At 38.3% G+C, this 25,813-nt stretch overlaps 1 protein-coding gene across 1 annotated transcript; it reads right to left on the bottom strand.

Moving 5' to 3' along the window:
- Positions 1-845: 845 nt before the first annotated feature.
- LOC129768085 (uncharacterized) lies at positions 846-25,745 on the bottom strand. Its single transcript, XM_055769500.1, has 5 exons — positions 25,610-25,745; positions 25,333-25,483; positions 24,248-25,080; positions 2,385-2,690; positions 846-2,323 (listed from the first exon to the last, which is right to left on the bottom strand). Exons 3-5 carry the CDS (start codon positions 24,843-24,845, stop codon positions 1,446-1,448), a joined length of 1,782 nt encoding a protein of 593 aa, XP_055625475.1. The 5' UTR covers positions 24,846-25,080; positions 25,333-25,483; positions 25,610-25,745; the 3' UTR covers positions 846-1,445.
- Positions 25,746-25,813: the final 68 nt, after the last annotated feature.

Genomic DNA, 25,813 nt, shown 5'->3' with positions numbered 1-25,813 from the left:
AATCTGGTTAAAGTCGGTTTTGACGTATGTCTCGTCATCCATAACGATACAGTCGAATTTGGTCAACATCGTCGTGTACAACTTCCGTGTCCTCGTTTTGGCCGACTTGTTTTGCTTTTCGTCGCGGTTTGGGATCTTTACCTTTTGGTACGTTGACAGCCCACCTTTTTTCTTGGCGCGTTGCACCGTGGTGTGGGACACTCCGACTTTATTTGCCACATCCCGGATCGATAAGTTTGGATTCCTCGTGTATGTCCTCTTCACCGCTTTGGTTGTATATTCGACCGTCGGGACCTCCACTTCCAGGCTTCCGAGCTGTGGTAAACCCCTCCCCAAACATTCTTATCACTTTAGACACCGTCGTTTGAGGCAAATTGTGCGTTTTCGTTTACTGTTTATGCTATAAAAGTGGAAATTCTTGGTGCGCGTGCAGAACTTTTAAACGCCATTTTGACAACTGAAGAGTGTACGTCGAAAACAAAGTAAGCACATCATTCTACACACCTGTGCCAACAAAAAAAAGGTTTCCATTTTTTTCAAATAATCGATTATAGGGTACATGCTACGATGAAGTTAAGAACTTTTGGGTCGTTCCACCCTTTATTACACTGCCCATTGGTGAGATGCAAGGCGAAATACTCGAAAAAGTGATGTAAATTTCTTTTCGCTTTTCATTTTCAATGTAGCTAGGCTAAGCTAGAGGGGGTAGCTTAGCCTAGCTACATTGAAAATTTTCTCACGCGCTTTTTGCAATTCAAAATTAAAAACGACACACTTTCCATAACCCTTTCTCAATTATTTCATTATGATATATTTTCTTTCAATGTAAAATTAAACAACAACTATATTCCTCGCATTTCATCCCCAGAGCTTGGTGCTATTCAACAGTATAGATTAGTTATATATATATTTGTCAAAAATAAATCATTCCTAATAGACTTTTTCTTGTACGTATAAATATGTAAAATAAGTTTGTAGCAAGTTTTACTTCCTGTCAGTGTGGTTTGTGATAAATTATGCCGGTTCGCCGGTCGCCGTGATGTAATTTTGTTGATTCCATTGCCGTCTTTGGTTAATCTTTACCTTTGAGGATCTAAATTGTAAGCTAGTTTCGATTCTATAATTCTTTGAATTTGGTGTTTGATCCGATTCAAACCTAAGTTTATCTCAATAGGTGCAATTTAGTCTCTTCATTTGTTAGGTTAAAAGGTTAAAGCGTCATCATTGGTTAAAAACCGACTGCACTTCGGCTTACACTACTCCACTGAATAAAGTTTCTCTAATTGTGTGTATGTGCGTTTGCGGGAGCTGCTCCCTGTCTACAAAACATTTTCGCGGTGCATTATAAAATACGATTACTTCTGCTAGGTAGTTGTACTACGATTAGTCCCTAAAAATTTGGCTCGTTTCCCCTTCTGCTATCGCAATCTACGTGCTCCGAAAACTTAGTTTTTCTCATTTAAGGCCTTTGAAATTTCGTTAATAATGCGACTACTTATGTCCTCCCTACTGCTACTGTCATCGCTAGATTTCAGTTTAAAAATCGATATGTAATCTGGTTTTGTTTTGATTATCTCGGTTAGTGCCTCGCACTGATCTGGCGGAAGCTCTAGCACGGCATCTATCAGTGGACTCACGCCCTGGTGTTCCTCTTTGGAAGCGAATATGATGAATGCTGCCTTGATCCCCAGCTTAATTCCATTTCCGATACACAGACCGTCCGTCGAGTTGAGACTCATTTTGAACTGATTCTGGCTTCGCATCGAAGCGTAAACTTTTAGCAGCATCTCTGCCAGCTCGTTCCCCGGAAGATTCTCGTGTTCAGATTCGGCTGAAATTAACCGGACCAACTCCACATCGCTCTCGCATATCAGCCTCAGCTCGTTGAACAGCTCGCGATCCTCATCGCTCGAAACCGCTTGCAAAATGACGAATAACTTTTCCACCTCTTCAGGTTCCAGCTTCAGTAATGTTTCGATACAGAACTTCATCCCGTCGATGGTGATGGCTTTCTGATCGGTCTTGTCCGAGGCAATGATCACATTACTTTGCAGCGAATGTTTCACAATTCGCAGACCGATGTCGATCGCCCGCGAATCGTTGTTGAAGTACTCACAGAAATGATCCTCAAATCCGAACAACTTCAACGCGACGATTGCGTTGTTCTTCATCATCAGCTCCGCCTGGCGGATGCTAATCACCGTCTTGGTCCAGAAGCATATCGAGGCGGCATGCGCTAGGCGCGTCTCGATACTCGCATTGTAGTAACTGGAATGCATCGCCGACAGGGTATCACAGATCACCAAATCGCTGATGATGTTTCCTGCGTTTAATGGAAGATTATTTTTACCATAGTGAGAGATTAAGATTGAAGTTTGACCAACCTGTTTCATTGATAAAATTGCACACCTTGAACCCGGTGGCGATACTGTGGCTGGTGGACGCTACCCCCGACAGGGCCGAAATGTGCGGCATTGTTCCGAAGGTGAGCACGTGTGCCGTCAGACTGAGCCACGCCGTTCGCGATTCCGGATCGCAGAATGGATTCAGCGACTCCTGGTGGGCACTTTTATCCCGCAGCACATCGATCGACCGTCCGGTTGCGTAGATGGCGGACCCCACGCTGGCCGCGATAAAAGGGGTAGCGATTCCACCCGAGAGGAAGATGGCCCCCGTTGCTCCGGCGATACCTAACCGAATTAGATAAATTTATATAAATAAAAATTGAATGCCAAATGTGTCGGTAAACGCAAAACTCGAGGAAGGAATGATCCTATTTGAGCCCTCTTTATTTTGTTATATTCGTCTCTTCCCGTAGATCAATATAGCAGAGAGAAAAAACGAATAAAAAATCTGAAAATTCTGAAGGAAGGTCGGAAAATTGAATTCCCTCATGATCTACATCTTACATCTCAATAAGCGTTGTTAGTCCATTCGATGTTTGCGCCAACGAAATTGATCTTTTCTCGAAAGTACTTAATGGAATGGGATCGAGTGGACCACTCTATCTACAAGAGCTGTTCTAAAAGTATCTCGATTTTTGTATACCCACGGATTACTTATATTCGATTTCATATTCAAAATAGCAGTACTAGCAGTAAGTGAAAGACATGAGTACCAACATAATGCAACAAAAAATCTAGAATCGAATATACGTAACCCGCGTAAATTCGTATGTAAATTAATTGATTTGAAAGTATTTTATCAAAAACTCAATTTTGGACGGGATTAAGTTCACCGTGTCAGCTAGTTTAACATGAAAATATGGGATACACGAGCATATTACGAGCAAAGTAACGTTCGTCGAATCCACGTAGTATATTCCCCTGGGTCTTCGATTTGAAACATTTTAACAGACAAAAGATGTTATCAAACAGAATGAAAGACGATTATCGATTTTTTTTTTCTATGAAGACGATGACGCAAACAAATGTTAATTTGGGACATAACAATATGAAGCTAAACGCAACTACTGTTGTTATGACGGTAGTATTTCAATGTTTTTCAAACAGAACTATTTTCTGAATTTGCGAAACAGTTTGAAGAAAATTATCGTTTTCGCACACTTCCCATCGAGTAATATCAACCAAACTCTAATCGATTACTCACAAGATATTAAATTTTCATCTGCTGTCGCACTGTATAGTGAAAAACGTCGGAAAACTCGAGCAAGTGCTCTGAAAGTTAAATTTTTATTTTTCAATCTTCGGCAATGGTTTAGTTTGTATTGGTGAAATCATCGTTATTCTCCCGACACTGATGCCAGACAACATCATCGAAACAGCTATAAAAACCACTCAATAAAATGTTATTCCTAAGTCATAGCGTTTCATGTCATGAAAATCAATAGAATAAAATTGTGTTGATATCAATACAGTTATTATTTTTACGTTTAATGGGTCTATAATGTAATTTTAGCAACTTTAATATTGGGTAAGAAAATTGTATTGCAGAGCTCAGAACACTGCCAGGGCTGTCTATGCTTTCTAAAACAGTAAACGGAAAAGTATTACATCCAATTAAAATGCCTCGGCCAACGAAGAGAAGGGCTAAGACTCTCCAACGTGAATATGTGAAAACAATACGATAAACGAAGGCAGATATTAAGGAATTATCAACATCGAGCTACTATGCGGAAGAACTTGTTAATACCAAAAGAGCTCCAATTCGCATGTGATATAAATTTGCTAATGTTACGCTAGCGTATAATCAGAATTTTATTTCATATGCAAATACACCTTCTATTTTTATTCATATTTGCAATTGTTTATACATTTAACATCAGTATTGAATTGTTATTTTTTTCAAATGTATTCTAAGATTCGTGTCAGTGAAGCGCCTATACTACTACAATGTGGCTAGCTTCCACCTTCACCTTAATCCCCTTCTGGGACATGATCTGCAGCAGAATTCAACAGCGCAAAATCTCCCACCAGTAGTTAATACCCATCAGCAACAGCCACGACCAATCATCCGCAAATAACGTCATTCAGTCAACACAATCTTCCGCAACAGCAACGAAAACATCAGAATTTTCTCAATGATCTACAAAAACAATGTAATTTTCATGAAGCCAACATAAGGTTGCTGCTGACAAAATTGGATTCATCAGAGTACAGCCCAACAAGCAATCATTAAGGTGGCCGTACACTGTTTGCCCGGAGGTCAAATATTTGATATATTTTGACAGATGAAGTTTGATTTGATATTTGTACACTATTTTGTTTGCCACTCTTAAATATTCAACAGTGTTAAACAATGTCAAACACCGAACATGGATAAAATCGACTGAAATATTCAAGGTAACCTAACCATGTACCGACAGGTTCGAAGAACAGACTAAAAAAGTATTCGAGGCATCCAAAAATTGAATATTTGCTTGTTGTGTTTTGTGTAGCATATATTTGATCAGTACACGTCGACCAAATTTTATCTGTCTAAAAGAGTCAAATATTTGGCTTCTGTCAAACAGTGTATGAGCACCATTAGCTGTTATTAAACTAGTCAGTTGAATAATAGTCGAACCAAGGTGTGTATATATATATTAAAGGTGTGACCGTTTCGTCAATAGGTGCGCGAGGGGAAACGGTATAAATATACAGAGTACTGTGGAAAGGGATTTGACCGCAAAACGCAGGAAAAATATTTCCATCACCATTCGATTTGTTCTCCTGAGTCGAAACATAAAATAAGATAGAGTATATTACAAACCTAGCTTTAACCGTAAAAGACTCACCTTTCAACTTTTCAATGCCACCAAAACAATTCCACACACAGAAAGCAAAACAAAATATTGCTGATTGTTTTCACCAGCCGGGTGACGTCTTTAGAGAACCCCCATTGAACTGACAGGAGCCAACATATTGGGTATCCCACTGACATTTTCCCTTTGTTTTCATATGAATTGGGTATCCCACTGACAGTTCTGCTTGAGATTTTGCTAACGATCCAAGCATCAATCATAGCACCCGGCTGGTTTTCACACACTGCGGCTGATGGTCAAGATGGCTGAAATGCCTTTCTCATAAGTCGCGGTACCGTATTGTAATTATCGTGGGTCGAAAAACAGTACTGAGCGCTTAATAAGACGATATGCTGGACTACATGTTGTATAAAAGCATATTCAGAACAAATTGAAGCTTTTGTTCAACCATTTATAAAGGGTATTTCCATATTTTTTCCCGCTCTCTTGACATTTCTCTCCAGTAAGGTTTGCCGTTTCATAATGGAAAGATATACGATCCTACAACGATTCGAGATTATTCAAATTTGCCACCGAAATTCGGAATCAATGACCTCAACTTTAAGAGCGCTACGTCCAATTTATGGTCGTCATAAAAAAAAACTTGAATCCACAATATTGCTGCCGCCAGCGCATCAATTGAGTAAGACCCGAATCAGTCTCTCATACGTCGTTCTCAAGCGTTGGGCATCTCTGTGACGTAGTTGTGACGAATTTTGCGAAAAGATCTTGGCCTACATTCTCACAAGATCAAATTGACGTAAGAACTGAAGCCGCTTGTCCACCAGAAGCGTCGTATGTTCGTGGATTGGGCTGAGCAACAACTTGAAAATGATCCGGATTTTCATCGAAAATTCATCTCCAGTGATGAGGCTCGTTTCTGGCTGAATGGCTTCGTCAATAAGCAAAATATGAGTTATTGGTCAGGCAGCAATCCACACGTACTCCATGAATCACCATTGCATTCCAAAAAATTACGGTTTGGTGCGGTTTATGGTCCGGCGGCGTTATTAGGCCGCACTTCTTCCGTGATGATCAAGACCGACACGTTACTGTGAATGGTAATCGCTACCGCTCAATAATAACCGAATATTTATGGCTCGAATTCGATTATATGGACTTGGACAATATGTGGTTTCAACAGGACGGCGCCACAAGCCACACAGCGAATTTATCAATCGATATATTGAAAACCAAGTTTGGTGAGCTTGTTTTCTCACGAAATGGCCCAGTTAATTGGCCGCCTCGGTCGTACGATTTGACTATTTCCTGTGGGGCTACGTCAAGTCTATGGTCTATGCCAACAAGTCAGCGACGATTGACGAACTTCGTACAAACATCAAAGTGAAATTGCAGCAGTATCGGCCGAATTATGCTTGAAAACCTTCGAAAATTGGGTTCAGCGTCTGGACTTCTGCAAGCGGCCACCACGGGCAGAAGAAATCGAGTTCTATATATAATGGCAGCAAATGTACTTTCACATGAATAAAAAATTTCATTGATATCCAAAACCGTTTTTGTCTTATTTGAATAAAACGGCGCATATTTGACTTAAATTGGATAATTTTAAGTATGTTAAATAAAGCGTCAAAATTCGATCAGAAATACGACATTTCTTTTTCCCCAACCCTATATGATAGAATGGGAAAAACGAAATAACCTAAGTGGTGCGGACTCAATCCACTTCATTTTCAAGCAAATTCATGCATGTTTTCAAGCGATTTCCTGCAAAAAATTCTCAGACCACCAGAGATGTCAGATTTACAAATATGTTTGTAAATTTACAGACATATCTGTAAAACACTTTCTATTTTTGTTGTAGACTTTTTGGATATAACAATATTTCACAGGTTTTTGGAAAATAAGAGGCTCTATCCATCACATCAAAGATATTTGACTCACCATATGACATTTTTCCACAGTTTTAATACAGAAAAGTTATTATATTTAGTTTATATCAATATACATGACGTTAGACCAGCGATACTCAACCTGCGGCCCGGCAGTCTTTCTGGTTGGCCCATCTGATGTGTATAAAGTTTGGTACTCATACACATAAGTACTTTTGCCCTGACATCATTACAGACGAAAGAGAGGATACGTTTATACACAATTAATGAAAAATTGCATTCTATGCAGGTAAGGAAAAATCTTGAACGAAAATCAATTTTTTCCACTTTTTCCCAAAAATGACAAACGAAAATAATAACTTTTGAATCACTAAACCGATTTAGATGATCGACATATAAAATTTAAACTAATGACCTAGCCTTTTATTAAAAAATATTTAACTTGCGAAAAGAATAATTATATTTTAGTATTTATTGATTTTAGTCGTTTTTTATTTTTTATGACTTCGGCGCTATATTTTTTTATATTTTTTCTTGAAAGCTGAGGATTTTTTACATAACATATCTGGAATCAGAGATGCTATTTTTTAGTTTTTTATGGCGGGTTTACATTAGGCAGATCTATAGCTATAGATGGATTTATTCACGTGAAAATAGGTGTAAACGGGTGAGAATAAATATGATACACTTATTCGAGGTATATATAACTTGAATAAGTTCAGCATATGTAAACGCTTGTGAATTTCTCACTGGTGAGAAATCACTAAAGTTAGATGCAGTTCTGCTTCAGGTGAATAAATTCACCGAAGATATGAATATATTCATTATAGAAGTTCACGCTAGTGTAAACGGTTGATGCGATTTCTATAAATCTCATCATATTTCTTCACATGAATATATCCCTAGTCTAAACCCACCCTTAGATATGATTTTTCAAAGTTAACCGGTGGTTCAAAAAATCATTTTTCCCCCTTTGTCCAAAAATAACTTTCTGCAAAAAATCATAACATTTGAGCTACTGCACCGATTTAGATGATCGATATATTAAATTGAAGCCAATAAGCCAATAAACCAAGCCAATAATATCACACTTGCGGGAAGATTGGATTCTAGTAGCATAGGTCTAGTTTAGTCACATATGAATATGTTAAATGTTAAATTTACAAAATTAGAACTTAAAAACGATAATTATAGCATCTTTGATATCGAGATATGTTAGGTAAATAATCCTCAGCTTTCCATAAAAAATATAAAAATATATAGCGCTCCTATCTTTAACCGAGAAAACTATGAAAAACTAACTCAATCAATAATTACAATAGCGAAAATTCAATTTTTTTATATGAATCGGTCCTATAGTTCAAAAGTTATGACTTTTTGTAGTGGGAAAAATGGGGAAAGTTGTTTTTCGAACCATCGATTAGTCTTGAAAAATCATATTTCAAAAACGAAAAAATTGCATATCTGATATCAAGATATTTTATGAAAAAAATTCTAAGCTTTCAAGAAAAAATATAAAAAAATATGGTGCCCCCTAGTCCAAAGCCAAGAAAACATTAAAAAACGACTACAATCAATAATTACGAAAATAGGATCCATATTATCTGCATATAAACATATTATCTGATATAAACTCTGCAAAGTTATAAATTTTTCAAAAAAGTCATTTTGGGAAAAAGTGGAAAAAATGATTTTTTGGATCACCCTCAAATGGAAATGGGCATCCTAATGAAAAAAAAAAATACGAGTCTAATGTTTTGCGATAAAGAACAAAATTACCACTTTTGACGAAGATCTGAGAATCACTATATTGGTTTGGCATGGAATGGTTGTATATATATACAAAATACAATCTTACGTGTATCGCGATGTACAAAGTATTAATGAATATGTGAAAATTAACGTTAAAAGACATTTCTATAGATCTGCACACTTTTACAGACTTTTCCACGTTTTTAACAGACATTCACATGTTTTCACAGACTTTTTTTAAAAATCCTCTGGCATCCCTTCCTTCCACTTTTTATCGAATATTTTCAAATCGCAGGAGTAAACATTTACGTGACTCTGACTTCGTTTGTTTTTATTTCGTTCGGAAAAACGTTATGTCAAAGAGAGGGGACAATAAAAATGCGTTGCTCAGTGAAAGGCTGAGATGCTCTTTCAGAGATGCAATGGTTAATTGAACAATTGACGGAAAAATGTAGTTCGTTCATTTTATAATTTTAATTATTTTTGCCCTTGATAACAACACCTCTTTTATAGTGTTGATTATCATAAGAAAAATAACACTCCTGATCGTTGGATCTATTTTGACATTTCAATTGGATCTTTTTTGACAGCCGTTTTGATTCAGTCCGCACTACCTAGGAAATAACTTAGATTTAGCTACAATGTCTTTCACACAATGCCTACAAGAAAACAAGAGAAATTGCTATGAGAAAAGCACTGCTACTATAATTTCGTTATATCATGTTAGACTGTGCTGTTTAATGTGTCCATGTGATAAATACAGCGCGGACTCGATTATATACACTTTTTGATTTCTTTTCACTGTATATAATCGGGTCAAAAAAAAATTTTTTATTCGTATTTTTGCATATATTTTTTTGTTTTTTTTTTAAATATAAAAGAAGAATTTTATTTTTGATTGATCCCCTTTAAGGTTAGAAAACACCTTTCCCATATGAAAAAAATTAATTTATCCAAACTCTCTTAGGAGGCGACTGACGATCATATTTGATGAAAGATATCCTTCTACGCATATGTTCGAATTTCAACTATAACAAAGTTATAAAACTTTTTTTTGTTTCGGATTCTGTTGCCTCACACTGGCTCTACATTACAAAGTTCGCTACGGAAGACGATTCTGTTGCTTTCATTTGAAAGATGAGTAAATTTAGTACAGTATATAGTTGTGGAACATCTAAATTAGTGGATTTTAATAACATTTTGGAAATCAAAAACTTAAAAGTTAATTTTGACGTAGGATTACGTCTTTCGGAAACATGTTGGGGTATAAATTGAAAATCGAAAATCGAGCACATCGTGAAAATTGTCCAATTTCAAACGCATATTGCTCAGTCTTTTCATGATGGATTGATGAAATTTTTGCGTCAATCGATTTGTGTGGCGGGTCCCTAACAGAGACATCAAAACCAGGCTGCCTGGGGGAAATCGGCTTTGCAAATATATGATAGTAGGGGGAGCTTTTGCTCCCACCGAAATGTTGCTTCGTGGAATTGCATATCAATGACTGATCGTGTATTGTGAAAAATTTATCACAAGTGTAAGTGTAAAATATATGGTAGCAGTTGTGTTGAAAATTACTTCATATATGAAACGATTTATTTCAATTTTCATAAATAAAAACCAAGGTGTGTTCCCGCTCGAGAACGGATCGTTTGGTCACCAAATCATTATCAAAGAGTTTAACGATGTAATTCTTCAAACATATCCAAAATCAACAGATAGCCTAACGGAATCCTACGTCAACTATGCGGTCGTGTCTCGGACACAACCCTCCTGTGACTTTTTTTTAATGTGCTATTATTGACTTCATCCTAAAAATTCATATTGAACCAGATTGTTCCTATCAATTAAATTGAAGCTCTCTAACCGCTCAATTTGTTCTTTGACACCCTAATTCTATCTTTCTTAATTTGGCTACAATATCGATATGAACAATTCCTGATGAAGTTCAAGCAAAATCTTCAAAAATCACGACTTTTACCCCACTGTACATGTAATAGCCAGTTAAATTACACCTTAACGTTGAAAGGTTACATTTCTTCTTGAAATAAGTCATATTTGAAATATAAAAAAAAATTATAGGAGGTTGTGTCCAAGATACGACCGCATTGTTGACGTAGAACTACACTGTTATTTTGGGCCTGATTCTCGAATACACTTCACGGTGGAAACGAAATAAACGGCACGTCATTGAACTACGTTTTACGGGTTAGTGAAGTGTCGAAGATAATGATGAGTTTTCAGGCAGAATGAGCACTTTTCAAATAAAAAATCATTAATGAAAATTTACTTCTTCGTATCAAACTGGTATTCAATGTGATTCAATAATCTCATACAAAAATTTAATCTGAAGATAATTTGATATTATAATGATAAATTTAGTGGGAAACTAATCTCGCATCCAGATGTCGACACCGTACCGTTGTCATCGCGAATGCGTTTCATACCGTTTCCACCGTGAAGTGTATTCGTAGTGTATTCGAGAATCAGGCCATTTATATAAGTCGCCATACATTGGAGGCTTGAAACTACTAGGAATATAAACACTTCTCATCGTTTTGCGCTATTCTCAAAAGAAACGCTTATGTTAATACTACTGGCCTCGGAAAAAGCTGCATTACTTTCACATGCTCGAGGGAAGCGCAGCTGTCACCCTTAGTGGAGGAGGTTTTGCTACTGGCAAGCGAAACCTAATCACATACAAAATTCCAGAACGACATTTACTTTCTTGGTGACTAACCAAGCGAAATACACTCTTTTTTGTTAATAATAATCTCGAAAACAGTAGCAATGCTTCATTATGATCAGTATTAGCGCAAATGCAATCCTAGTTGAAGGCAGTTTTGCGATTGGCACGCGAACCCAAATAACTTATAACATTCCAGTAAGACATTCAAGATGCTTGGTATTCCCAAATAATTTTTTGGTGCACAACCTTAACGTCTGCTTCGCCATAACGTCATTTTAATGCATTGATGCATTCTCAAAGGCACCAACGAAGCCCTCATGATGACGGAAAACAAACAATGTTAACTGCTTGGAAAAAGACTGAGTTATGCCACACAGCTTGTACTCTGCTGTAACACCCATCGATGCGAATTCGCTGATGAGTTTGTCAAGAGTGACCGCCTTCACCACCAGCGGGGGGAGCTTGATTTTGGTTGCTGCCTGGGTAACGGCGTTTACATTTTCGACCGACATGCCGAAATCGCCTACTTTGCCGTTGTTCGATGCGGTGTCACATTCGCGAAGGCTCGGTTCAGTGCAAGCGCTTTTCACTTCACCAACATCGCGTGCATCATTAGATGACGCTTGCCTCGAAGTTTTATTGCCCTGGTAATGCGTTCGTTTTTTGCAGGGCTCGAACCTGCCTTCCTCTTCTTCTTGCTCATCACGCACTACGCGAAGCGTCCAATTTATGACGCGGAAAGAAAAACACACGATACGAATGACGAAAAAAACGAACAGAAAAACCAAACGACGATATCCAAGTTGGATTACCACTGGTGGGGTCTAATCTTAGATCGAAGCGCAGCGAAAGCAAAGTGAACTGAATTGCTCAACAGTCCGATGCCGAATGAAAGTTTGCCTCAGCGAGATCCACTGTTTATACTTTTTTATTCACGTATTCCCCTTCATTCTTCTACTTTTCCTTCGTTCACGGAGAGTTTAAATCCTACGATTTCCACTCCGTTGGTCGTCGATAAGTTGCTCGTTATTGACAGCTCTGTTCGGGAAAGCACACAAATGGACAGAACAAATGTATGGGAAAATGGAAACGCTTAAAGTTTTCATGAATTTTAACCATTTACAAACCAGGAGATTCTAATGTATAGCATATGAAACAAATCTTACGGAATTTACGATTCGTTTAGTATGTAAAACGCCAAAATCCGTTCGCGGCAGAAATAGTTATTGACGTTAACTTTATTTCATAAAAACGTGACCTGTTTTCTGATTTGGCATGACAGACGTAGTTCTACGTCAAAAAATATTTTTTCCTAACTGTATATAATCGAGTCCAAAATTGTATATAATCGAATCACATATAATCGAGTCTGTATATAATCGAGTCCGACCTGTATTGTAATGAATGTTTTACTATAAATTTGGCATGTTGCATTGTAAGAAATCGAAAGAATTTAGCAATTTAATTTCAATATCGTAAACGATCGAAAGAAGGACAGAAGAAAAAACACTATACGATAAGAGCGAACCGTGTGTAAGATCCTAAAATAACAATCCTATCGGGAGCGGGTGCAATAAAACCTGGTGCAATAAAACCTAGTAGAAAGGAAAGGAACCGAAAACAATCGCACACATTTCTTATCGCGTTAGGCTCCGTTGCTCTTAGAATGCAGTTATGGATATCGTATGTTTTGAAATACAGATAGCGATAGGTAAAGGACTTGTATGAAAAGAAGCAAGGACGTTTATAGTCTTCTCTTTCTTTCGCACGTTAGACTTAAATTTAGGGTAGATTTAGGATAAACTAAAATTGTATAAAAACCCAAGGTTCTCTGAATAAAGCAAGTAGTCTTTGGAATCGTGTCTTACGATTAAGTAGTCCGAAACCACCTCCATTGAATCGACTGACGAGAGTTCTTCAGATTCAAGTCTTCCAACGTTCGCAGCAATAGTTGTATAATTTGCGCTCGGAGTTCGTGAAGATCTTGTACTCGTTGATCCTCCCGCTTAGTTGATGTTCGATATTTTGATCAGCTCCCGTTCGTTGCTCGTTCCGTACGGAATTAGTGCGAAGGCAGTCAGTTCAATTTATTGAAAGGAATAAGTCTGATTAGCTTCCGTTCGTGGCTCGTTCCGTAGGGAATTAGTGCGAAGGCAGACAATTCAGTTTATTCCAGGAATAGGTTATTTCTCGTGACGCTTTTCTTCTACTTCAACTTTGTAAATTGCCAATCCAGACTCAGAAAGGTTGATTCCTTCGCTCAACCGAGTTTGCGTATTGGGCAACTTTTACATTTGGTGGCTCCAGAGAGGAGGAGCCTTTCATTACCAACGAACTCATAAGTGCGTGCTCATCGCCATAAGAATGAGCAAAGGGCCAGTTGGATAGAGAACCCAACAGGATTAAAAGCTTAATAGAAGCTTATGCGCGTGCTCAACGCCATAAGAGTGAGCAAGTTGGATAAACAAATCCAACAGGACTAAAAGTTTAAAAGGCCTTGTGAAAGTGCAAATCACCTTGAAGTGAATAAGTTGGATAAAGAATTCCAACAGGACTAAAAGTTTAAAAAGCTTTCTGAAAGTGTGCTAACCTGAAAGCGAGAAAATAAATCTCTCAAGCTTAAGAAAGCTTAAAAAGGCTCAACGCCTTGAAAAGTGAGCAAAGTGTAATTACAAACAACTGGAAACGGATCCTGAGAATTATACATTATTTCAACGGCTGAGTATCTTGAAAGCAACACCATGATACGTTTCGTGGAAAATCAAAACGGAAATTGCCGTTTGTGCTCGGAACCAGACCATAAACAGGATATGGTTGAATGCGACGATTGTGACCGATGGTTCCACATCGGTTGTGTTAACTTAACGGTCGCGCCGACAGCGGAAGAAAAATGGATCTGCCCGAAATGCGTGCAGATCCAACAAAGATTAGCATCATTGGAAATATCTGCTCGGAAGAAAGATGAGCAGATAAAACAACAACTGGATGCAATGGACAAATTAATGGCGACTATGAAAGGCCAATGCTCAACGTCATCCTCGGGCCAAGTAACAAATCAGCCCACGGATCGATCATTTACCCAAACAGTGAGTATGTCTAGTGACTGGACTATATATTTAAAGAGGCAATCATTGACGACCCTACCCAGATTTTCTGGCGCATCAAAGGATTGGCCAAAATTTAAGAAAACATTCCATGATACAACGGCAGAGGGAGGTTTCTCAAATTTAGAGAACCTCAACCGCCTGGAACAAGTTCTGAAAGGGGACGCGTATAAAACCGTCCAACAATTGATGATTAACTCAGAGAATGTTCCGAAAATAATCGAAAAGCTGGAAGAATGCTTTGGAAGGAAGGATCTTGTATATAAAGAACTTCTGAACGACCTGAGACGTATCAAAAAGGACAGCCGAACCGTAGTTCCGGATATATCAGACGCACTAGATAACATGGTGGTGAATATGGAGGCGCTGGGCCAAAAGGAATATCTACGTGATCATCGTTTAATAGAGGAAATCATAGAGAAGCTGCCATACACGATACAAGTGAAATGGGTTGAAGTGATCCAAAGCAACACTTCGATCCCAACACTCAACGATTTGAATAAGTGGTTATTGCCACATTCAAGAATAGCCCGTATGATGCAAAAGTCTAATAACAGTGTGTCGACTACGGAAAGGAAACCTCGAGTTAATGTTCATCAAACTATGAAATGTGCACTTTGTTCAGCCAGTCATAGGCTATTCCAATGTAAGAATTTCAAACAAATGAAAACATTGGAACGTAGAGAGTTTTTGGCTAAAAAAGGAATTTGTTTCAAGTGCCTAAACTCCAATGACCACATTATGAGAAATTGTAGCATGAAAGGAATATGTGGAATCGATGGGTGCAACAAGGAGCACAATCGCTTACTTCATCAAAGATCGGAGTATAAAAGAAATCAGGATACGGCTGCTGACGTACGACGAGGTCCCGAAGAAACCACGAATATTCATCGACAACGCAAGGAACACCTTTACTATCAAATAGTTCCTATAACAGTCCAAAACGGCGAAAGAATGATAGACACCTACGCCTTCCTGGACACAGGATCATCAGTAACACTATTGGACGAGAGAATGGCTAACATGTTAGAGTTGGAAGGAAAAGTTGACCCGCTTACATTAAAATGGACACAGGATTGTTTAAAATCCTGCTCAAGCAAGAGGGTAAAATTCTGGATAAAGGGCATAGGAAAACCAGTGATGGCCCGGACTATGCATGATCTAAATCTTCCTATCCAAACAGTTGACATGGAACAAATTGCCAAGAATTATCCCTACTTGAAGGACATTCCGCTTCAAGATTATAAGGAAGCTCAGCCTACATTGTTAATTGGATTGGACAACAGCGAATTACTGAGTGCCATCAAAACGGTAAAAGGAAATGGTCCTACGGCAGTAAAAACGCGACTCGGATGGGTGATATACGGAAAGGAGTATAACATAAACCGTCAAGATTATACAATGGTCATCCAGGAAGAACAGGAGATGAGCAAAATGATGCAGCGATACTTCTCAATCGACGATTTTGGAGTGAAATTAGTGGAAAAACTGCCAAGATCACCAGAGGAAGAAAGAGCACAACAGATTCTCGACAACACCATCAAGCTAAAAGACAACCGTTACGAGGTCGGTCTGCTATGGAAAACCAAAGATGTACAATTTCCGGACAGCTATCATACAGCCTTACGGAGATTGGTGATTATGGAGAATAAATTGAAACAAGATGAAAAATTGAAGGATTGGGCTATCAATACCTTCGCTGATTATGTGAAAAAGGGATATGCTAGAAAACTAGCACATTCAGAGCTAATTAACGCGGTTCCGAGAACATACTATCTCCCGCATTTTATAGTTCACAACCAGAATAAAATACCTCCAAAACCAAGATTGGTATTTGATGCAGCTTCAAAAATAAATGGCGTATCGTTTAACTCTAATCTTTTGTCTGGACCTGATGCTACTACATCACTCGTTGGAGTATTGCTGCGATTCAGAGAGGGACGTATTGCAGTTTGTGGAGATATTCAAGAGATGTTCCACCAAGTCAAAATAAAACCGGAGGATCAGCATGCTCAACGATTTTTATGGCGAGATTGTGAAAACAATCGAGAACCTGATGTATACATTATGGAGGTAATGATTTTTGGATCGACATGTTCACCATCATGCGCGCAAGCAGTGAAAAATAAAAACGCTGCAGCATTTATGGAATCGAAACCGAAAGCAGCCCTGGCAATTGAAAAACAACACTATGTGGATGACTATCTGGATAGTTTTACAAACATTCGAGAGGCAACCGCTATTACCAAAGACGTCATCGATATACACCAACATGGCGGATTCTTCATTCGAAACTTTATATCGAACAGTAAGGAATTACTGAGCAATTTATCCAGCGATCGGATCCAATCTACCGACATTAAGGTAATAGAGGATAAGGATTCATGTGCTGAAAAAGTTCTTGGTGTCTATTGGAACACGAAACTGGATTTGATCGGGTATCGATTATCGTTGAAGAAGCTGAGCAATGAAGTAAGACAAACGCTACGATTACCCACGAAAAGAGAGGTGTTAGCATTTGTTATGAGTTTGTATGATCCATTAGGATTGATATCAAATTATACGATAATGGGAAAGATTTTGCTTCAAGAGCTGCACAAAGACGAGTTAGACTGGGATGATGAAGTACCCAAACATTTGAGCAAACAGTGGCAAAATTGGCTTGCGAAAATTCAACAAGCCTCTAACGTAAAAATACCCAGGTGTATAATACCGGATGGAGCAGGAAAATTGGAGCTACATACATTCGTAGATGCATCTGAACGAGCATACGCTGCAGTTATATACTTACGTTGTATTGCAAACGGCTCGGTTTATATACGATTATTGGCAGCAAAGGCAAAAGTCGGACCTATTCATCAGTTGTCTATTCCAAAAATGGAACTACAAGCAGCCTTACTAGGAACCAGATTGACAAATACCATTCAGAACGAGCAACGAATTAAAATAGATAGTATTACCTACTGGACAGACTCGGAAAATGTTTTGTCATGGTTACAACCGAAGAATAGAAGATATAAAATATTCGTCACTCATCGAGTTGCTGAGGTTTTAGATACAACCAATATACAGCAATGGCGTTATATACCGTCTGAATTAAATCCCGCCGACGAAGCTACAAAAGATTTCAAAGGGCAATCTATATGGACAAAAGGACCTCAATTCCTTAAGAAGCCAGTGATCGAATATCCTAACAGGAAGATTAAGGAGTCAACGGAAGAGTTGAGACAAGTAGTGGGATTGCACCAAACAAGTTCTATATTCATCGGAATCAAACGATACTCCAGTTGGAATGTGTTGATACACCATGTATGTGTTGTGAAAAAATATGTTGATTGGCTGCAATACAAGAAAAACCAACGATTGAATATACAATCTAATTTTAATCGCAATATAACATATGAGGATCGAAAAATTGCAGAAAGAGTTGTGTTTCGTAAAATACAAATGACACATTTCGCTAAGGAAATTCATGACATTGAATTAAACGGTTATGTTGATATTAGAAATAAACAGTTATCAGCGGTTACTCCAATACTAGATGAATATAACGTAATGAGAGTTGGAGGTCGTCTCGAAAATGCAACTAAATTGCAAATGAATACAATACATCCTGTGATTTTACCTGCTGAAGACCATGGAACACGTTTGATCGTTGCTGAATATCATCAAAAATACTTTCATCGTTCGGATAACGTAGTACTTGGAGCATTACAATTACGGTATTATATACCACACATGCGTACAGTTCTCAACAAAATAAAAACGGACTGCTCTAAATGCATTATAATGAAAGCTAAACCTTTGCCACCTCAAATGGCACCATTACCGGCAGCTAGAGTAGATTTGTATGCTCATCCATTCACGAATACTGGAGTGGACTACTTCGGTCCTTTTGAAGTATTGGTAAGACGATCAATAGAGAAAAGATGGGGCGTGCTCTTTACATGCATGACTACGAGAGCCGTGCATATTGAAATGGCTGAGAAGTTAGATACAGATCACTTCCTAATGTGTTTTAAAAACTTTCAAAACCGCCGTGGAAAGATCAAACATGTATACAGCGATAATGGCACAAATTTTGTTGGAGCTGAAAAACAACTAAACAAACTAATCCACGAAATCGACGAAAGGATGTCGAAATCTGAAGCTGTAAAACTGAAGATAGAATGGACCTTTAACCCACCAGCATCACCGCACTTTGGAGGAGTTTGGGAGCGACTCATCAGAACTATTAAAGACAATTTATATTATATGATAGGTTGTAGTCGGACACCTTATCCTGAAACGTTACGAGCAGCTCTAATACAAGTAGAGTTTATCTTAAACTGTCGCCCACTAACACACATACCGTGCAATAATGATGTGGAAGAGGCTCTAACACCGTTCCATTTCCTAATTGGACGGGCAGGTGAATACGTTCCACCTCAAAATTTGGACAGCAACAACCTCACTCGAGTTCAATGGGAACTAGTGAACCACTACAGTCAACAGTTTTGGGATCGATTCAAGAAACAATATATACCAACATTAATATCGCGACAAAATGGACGCATAAAGTTCAGCCCATTGAAATAGACGACATAGTATTGATAACAGACAGTACTATACGTTGGGGCCTATGGTTGAGAGGACGAGTAACTGGAGTTATAAAAGGAAAAGACGGCCAAGTACGTACAGCGTTCGTTAAAACACCCAAAGGGACCTTTAAACGAGCAGCACATAAGCTAGCAGTATTGAATATACGCAAGGATGCCGCTCTGAAAGACATAACGTCTAAAGAAGTAAACAAAATGAACACCTCATTTACCGCACTCCATCAAGTTATTGAAAGAAACAGCAGTGTGAATTGTGAGAAATTTGAGCCGAAGAAAAAGAAACGACGAATCAATCCTTGTACTACAACTGTATTAACAGCGGAAACTTCAAAAGTTTTGGTACAATCGGATTACTCTCAAAAAGGCGAATCTAGAAGGAAAATAAGATGGAAATCAGATACAGTTAACCGGTTAACGCTCATGCAACTGTTGATTGCTGCAATGTTATTCGTGGGATGCAGTGTACTAGGCTCAACATCTCATGGATTGATCGCATACGACTGTGCCAATGCAGATGTAAATATGACTTCATATTCTTTGTTGGATGTGGCATCTTGCTTACCGCCAACAACTAACCTGACAACAACGGAACTTCGGATACAAATGTTACAAAGAAATTCGAAAATTCAAACAAAGGTATTTCAATGTAAAGTCATCATCAAGAGGTCGATTCGACACTGTGGTATGCACTCCCACACTTCTGATTATCAACACGGCTTTGCCTACATCGTGAAGGAGTTTTCATCCGAGGAATGTCGAAAAGCTCACTATAGTGGAGCAGTTACACTAGCCGATAACACTGTTATTCAGGAATTGAATCTCAACAGCACAAATAGAGGACAAGTATTGGTGGTAGGATCAATAACTGGCAGTTCCTGCAGTGGAGGAGTGTACAAAACGCCGTTATACACGTGGACAAACGCCTTAGTATATTATGAATATACGATTACACTTCAAGATTATGTCGCCTCTGTAGACATTGAAAGTAGCCAGATAATGTTGAAAGGAGGTTTAACGTGTACATACACACATGGACGTTGTTTGGACGCTGAAGAAGGCTATCTAACTTGGGACATCGACATGAACCGTAGATGTGAAGAAAGCGAGTTTGAAGTTATTTTTGAAGGAGTTGTCAACAAAACAACGAATAACCAAATGAAAACCATTGGAGAGGTTGTAGTGTACAGCACAATATCGGAACGACATTTATTTTCGATAAAAACTACAGCAAGGACATATATATGTGGACACGTTGGGTGTAAAACAGACCATCCCAGAATATTAGTTTTGGAGTTATCCAACATGAGATCGCCATTTGTTAGAAAACCTACGTCAGGTTCAAATAATGATCTATTTACTTACTTCAATTCGAAAATAACATTCGTCGAAAACTACATTGGTCAGAAATTAGACGACGTATACAATTCGGTTATGACAGAGATGTGCAAACTAGATAAGGCTCTACTGGAAACTAAATTGACATTAGCAAGAATCAATCCAACGGAGTTTGTATCGAGCATAATGAAGAGGTCAGGATATACAGCAGTTGTTGCTGGGGAAGTGCTTCATGTTATTGAATGCAAACCAGTATTTGTTACGCCAAGATCCGAAGCGCGATGCTTCCAAGAAATTCCAGTTGAATTTAACAACAGGTCGATGTTTTTGGCACCTGTGACAAGAATACTCCAGAACCGCGGGATTGAAATAGATTGCACACCTTTAATACCAGCAAAATTCATGTTCGGAGGAAAATGGTATACAACTGATGGACGATTACGTGAAACAACTCCACCAGAGAAATTAGTGTCGGACATAGTTACAACATGGTCCTACACACCTCTTCCAAATCTAATGCAAAGTGGTGTCTATGATGCAGACAATCTTAAAAAGATGAGGGATATGATTTATGAACAAGGAGATCGTAGAGTGGCAACGAATGTAATACACAAGGTGCTGATTGGACAACGACCCAATGATCAAGGATTCAACTTCGGAGCCTTAGTATCTGGAGATGTAATCGACGATGCAATAACAAGGTATTGGATGCGGCTTATGTCTTGGTCTACATGGCTCGGAAACATCACATCAACGGCGATTGGTCTATATATGATGGGCAGGATGATAAAGTTTATCGTCGATACAATCATGCACGGCAGAATTCTATACGACATATATGGATTCGGCTGGCAATTGATGGCATCTTGCTGGGATTCACTCACAACGTTTCTTTCTCACCGGAATGCAGTACGACATTTACGTGAAACATCAATCAATTCAAGGAAGACTGAACCATCTGATGACATCAATATTGCTACGACTAGGGAGACGGCAATACCTATGGAAGATACGACAACACAACCCATTTGTGGACGAATTTTACCAAGAGTATAAATAATGTGAATTAGTGAATTAAAATAATTAAAAGTGAATTAGATAATAGCTAACAAAAATTTATAAAAAAAAAAAACAACTGAATACTTATACAATTGCTAATTCTTTGAAGTGTAAATTCGAGCAGGTAGATTTACGGAAGGGGAAATGTAAGAAATCGAAAGAATTTAGCAATTTAATTTCAATATCGTAAACGATCGAAAGAAGGACAGAAGAAAAAACACTATACGATAAGAGCGAACCGTGTGTAAGATCCTAAAATAACAATCCTATCGGGAGCGGGTGCAATAAAACCTGGTGCAATAAAACCTAGTAGAAAGGAAAGGAACCGAAAACAATCGCACACATTTCTTATCGCGTTAGGCTCCGTTGCTCTTAGAATGCAGTTATGGATATCGTATGTTTTGAAATACAGATAGCGATAGGTAAAGGACTTGTATGAAAAGAAGCAAGGACGTTTATAGTCTTCTCTTTCTTTCGCACGTTAGACTTAAATTTAGGGTAGATTTAGGATAAACTAAAATTGTATAAAAACCCAAGGTTCTCTGAATAAAGCAAGTAGTCTTTGGAATCGTGTCTTACGATTAAGTAGTCCGAAACCACCTCCATTGAATTGACTGACGAGAGTTCTTCAGATTCAAGTCTTCCAACGTTCGCAGCAATAGTTGTATAATTTGCGCTCGGAGTTCGTGAAGATCTTGTACTCGTTGATCCTCCCGCTTAGTTGATGTTCGATATTTTGATCAGCTCCCGTTCGTTGCTCGTTCCGTACGGAATTAGTGCGAAGGCAGTCAGTTCAATTTATTGAAAGGAATAAGTCTGATTAGCTTCCGTTCGTGGCTCGTTCCGTAGGGAATTAGTGCGAAGGCAGACAATTCAGTTTATTCCAGGAATAGGTTATTTCTCGTGACGCTTTTCTTCTACTTCAACTTTGTAAATTGCCAATCCAGACTCAGAAAGGTTGATTCCTTCGCTCAACCGAGTTTGCGTATTGGGCAACTTTTACATGCATGGAGGATAATGTTTAAATCATACATATTGGAGAGAAAAAAAATTCGTTCAATGAAAATATCTGTTTCGAATATATATATATATATATATATATATATATATATATATATATATATATATATATATATATTTCCATTTCATAACGCGAAATTTTTTTAAGCGTGATATAACCGAGACGTCACTGTATAAAAGTTAGAGCAAAAAACCGTTTTTTTCGCTATATCGGTTATTTGAAAAGATAGAAAAACACTTTGTAAAAGTTGCTTAACCCTTCAACGGGCCCCGAGAACTAGGTATGTAATCAACGCGAACTCCAATACAACGACATGTTTACATGCTAAAATACACAAAATATTTTTTTTTTCAATACGCAAAACAATTAAAAACATTGAAAAAACCTGCCCCTCTAGCCCGTCTAGGCGGCTAGCAGAAAAAAACTTGGTGGTAAGAATGATGTTTTTGTATTTGAATTTTTGGTGTTAGTTTCAACAAAAATAACTATTAAAACTCATGATCAGATTAAGCAGGTCCTAGACAGTTCATATGTATATATGATAAACTTCAACAAAATTACTATTTTTCAATGACTACGAGAAATTTGCTCTTACTGCTCTAAGTTGGGAGTTGTTAACACGAAAATGGTTCCAAAATGAATAGTTTTCGATTTTTTCGCTCTCAATAAAATCAGGCATGTTGCTAGACATCAGAACAAGTTACTACATAAGGTTGAAATTGATAATTTATTGTTGAAGAATGGAAATAAATAAAATCGTTGGTGGCAATATAGTTGCCAGTACCCGTTAAAGGTTTAAAATAACTGGAGCTACTATATTGTAGAACTGTATTTACCTTTATCTATAAATATAAGAAAGTTAGATTTTTTATTTCAATGAAAATTTTGGTCACCCTATTTTTGACAACATGAAAATGAGCGCTCTATGATATGTAACAACTTTGCCGAAGACAGTTTTTGTCTAGAGAATAACTGTCGAGCTCTGTATGTTAATTTCCACTCAAATGCACTTCCTGGACCATTGTGCAATGATGGTAATATATCATATTTATGGTGCTCTCAGTGGCTTTGGGAAACCTCAAGTTCCGAGGAAAGTATAGTTGCAAAGTCGACACTTGAAGGAACTGACGGAAGGGCACAACCAGTTGCGCAGCCTGTGGCTTATTTTGATTCAACACAGGAAAATGTACCAAGTGCGAACTTATTGAGGTAAGACATATAAGTAGCTCTTTCTCGAAATTAAGGGTAGTGGTGCATGGCCATTCTTAGTTCGTGGATTGTCTTGTCCGATTAATTCCGATAACGAACGTAACTCAATCAAATTACCTAGAACGCTATCATTTTTACAGCTTAGCCGGTACGAAGGTAAACTATAAAGTTCATAAGCCTGGCCTAGCCATCACAGCCCTAGTATCAGTGCGTGGGTCTCACAAAAGATTCACTGAAATCATCATCATAATCCTTCAAGTTGCCATATCTTTCTAGAATCTGTCTTTGTTGAATTCTCTTAAATTATCCTGCTAAAAAAACACACAGATATAATAAAAATGATAATCTAATCCCGATCGTATTGAATCTAAATCTGAAAAATCCTCACCGATAATGCCCGTCGCAATATCCAGCGCCTTGAAGTAGTAATTTTTCCAGGCCGGCGTCTTCCCGATATCATATTCAACGTTCTTCAAGTTGGTCGGCACCAGTTTTCCCTCCTTGGGAAACATCATCTCCGCCGAAGGATACTTGTTGTTCTTCAGAAAATCTTGGAAGTCCTGATAAACCCGCCCAATGGAATCGATAAACTTTGGTTCCGTTTCGGTGGACTGCTGGAAGTAGTACCGAAACAGGGGCACCTCGTACAGTTTTCCCTCGCTGTACAGCTCGATCGGAAGTATAGTTAGCCGGCAGGCCACACTCGGATGGACGCCGGTGTACATTTGCTGCACGATCCGGTCGATTGTTTTGCGTGATTCCTCGTCGTAGAAGCACAGCTGTTCCATATATTCCAGCTGCAGTTCCTCGTCGGTCCACTTGTTCGGGTCTTTCACCGTTAAACTGAGCGCGTATCCAAGCGTGTTTTGGAGACTAACGCCCTCCAGCACTTGGGGTTCATCACCACGGCAGCAGCCGCCTCTGTTCAGGAACTTTTTCATATTCTCCAGGGCCCGATCGATCCAGTCCTCGCGGGAAACCTCCATCGTGGGTGTAACGTGGCGACAATTCGCGTGAAATCAAACTTTGAATCTGTTCTTCTGTCAGGGTATTCGTCTTCGGAAGTGGGAATGGATAATTTTACAAACGGTGAACTCATCCAATATGTAACTGATATCTGTTAACAATTAGGTTATCACAGAAGACTGAGATTTAAACCAGATTGATGATTTTTTACAAATCTGGAAGTGTGTCCTTGTTAACAGCTGGTTAAAGAAAAATCTGTAATCGAAAAAAAAACAATGGATTACGTTACAAGAATTGATGTGAGTGAATCGATGCAATGCCACTTCAAACACAAACGAGATACCTCCTCCTGAGGGTGTAAAAATCGATAAAAACCCATCATTGAAGATGATATTTCATGTTTTGTCCTTGGAAACTGTGATGAAGTAGTTTTACTACACGATTGCTGATAGCGACAGCAGAGAAAAACAAAAATCCAACTGCAGTAAAAATTAATAATTCACTTACAATATTGTGGTGGAATCACTGCAGGGCTTTCCTATCTTACATCGTGTTTGATCGATATCCACAACTCATATGGTCTACTAATCACGGATTATCTTGTTGTGCTTCCGTTACTAGAAAGCCAATAATGTACTGGAACAACAAATGCAATGCACTGGAAATGAGAAGTTGAATCAATTTGCGAGACCGTGTAATCTTTCGTGCAGTAGGTGTTTTTTTTGAGAATATAAATAACCGTAAATCCGTAAATAACATGTAACGGTATGATGCGTTTCCTCACCAATCACAACCAGCACTATACTACTATCACCGTCCACATTCAACACATAACATACTTTTTACTCCAGCTGGAGTTCAGCGAACACTACTAAACGAGGGAATCAAAACAGAAACTCATCAAAACAATCGGTAGGGCTGACATTACTTTTCCAGCCGTTACGACCGTAGACGTTACGGTTAATAATAGACAGAGAGCTAGGTGAGT

Source organism: Toxorhynchites rutilus, chromosome 2 (genome assembly GCF_029784135.1).
Source record: "Toxorhynchites rutilus septentrionalis strain SRP chromosome 2, ASM2978413v1, whole genome shotgun sequence".
Classification (NCBI taxonomy): Eukaryota; Metazoa; Arthropoda; class Insecta; order Diptera; family Culicidae; genus Toxorhynchites; species Toxorhynchites rutilus.
Note: the sequence above shows the minus strand (reverse complement) of the source record. Positions and strands in the feature narration are given on the sequence as shown.

Coding starts and splice junctions, on each gene's coding strand:
- LOC129768085 (XM_055769500.1), bottom strand. CDS start 24,845: ATGGAGGTTTCCCGCGAGGACTGGATCGATCGGGCCCTGGAGAATATG. Junction 2,691..24,247: donor TATTGCGACGGGCATTATCG/GTGAGGATTTTT, acceptor TAATTCGGTTAG/GTATCGCCGGAGCAACGGGG. Junction 2,324..2,384: donor CAATTTTATCAATGAAACAG/GTTGGTCAAACT, acceptor CATTAAACGCAG/GAAACATCATCAGCGATTTG.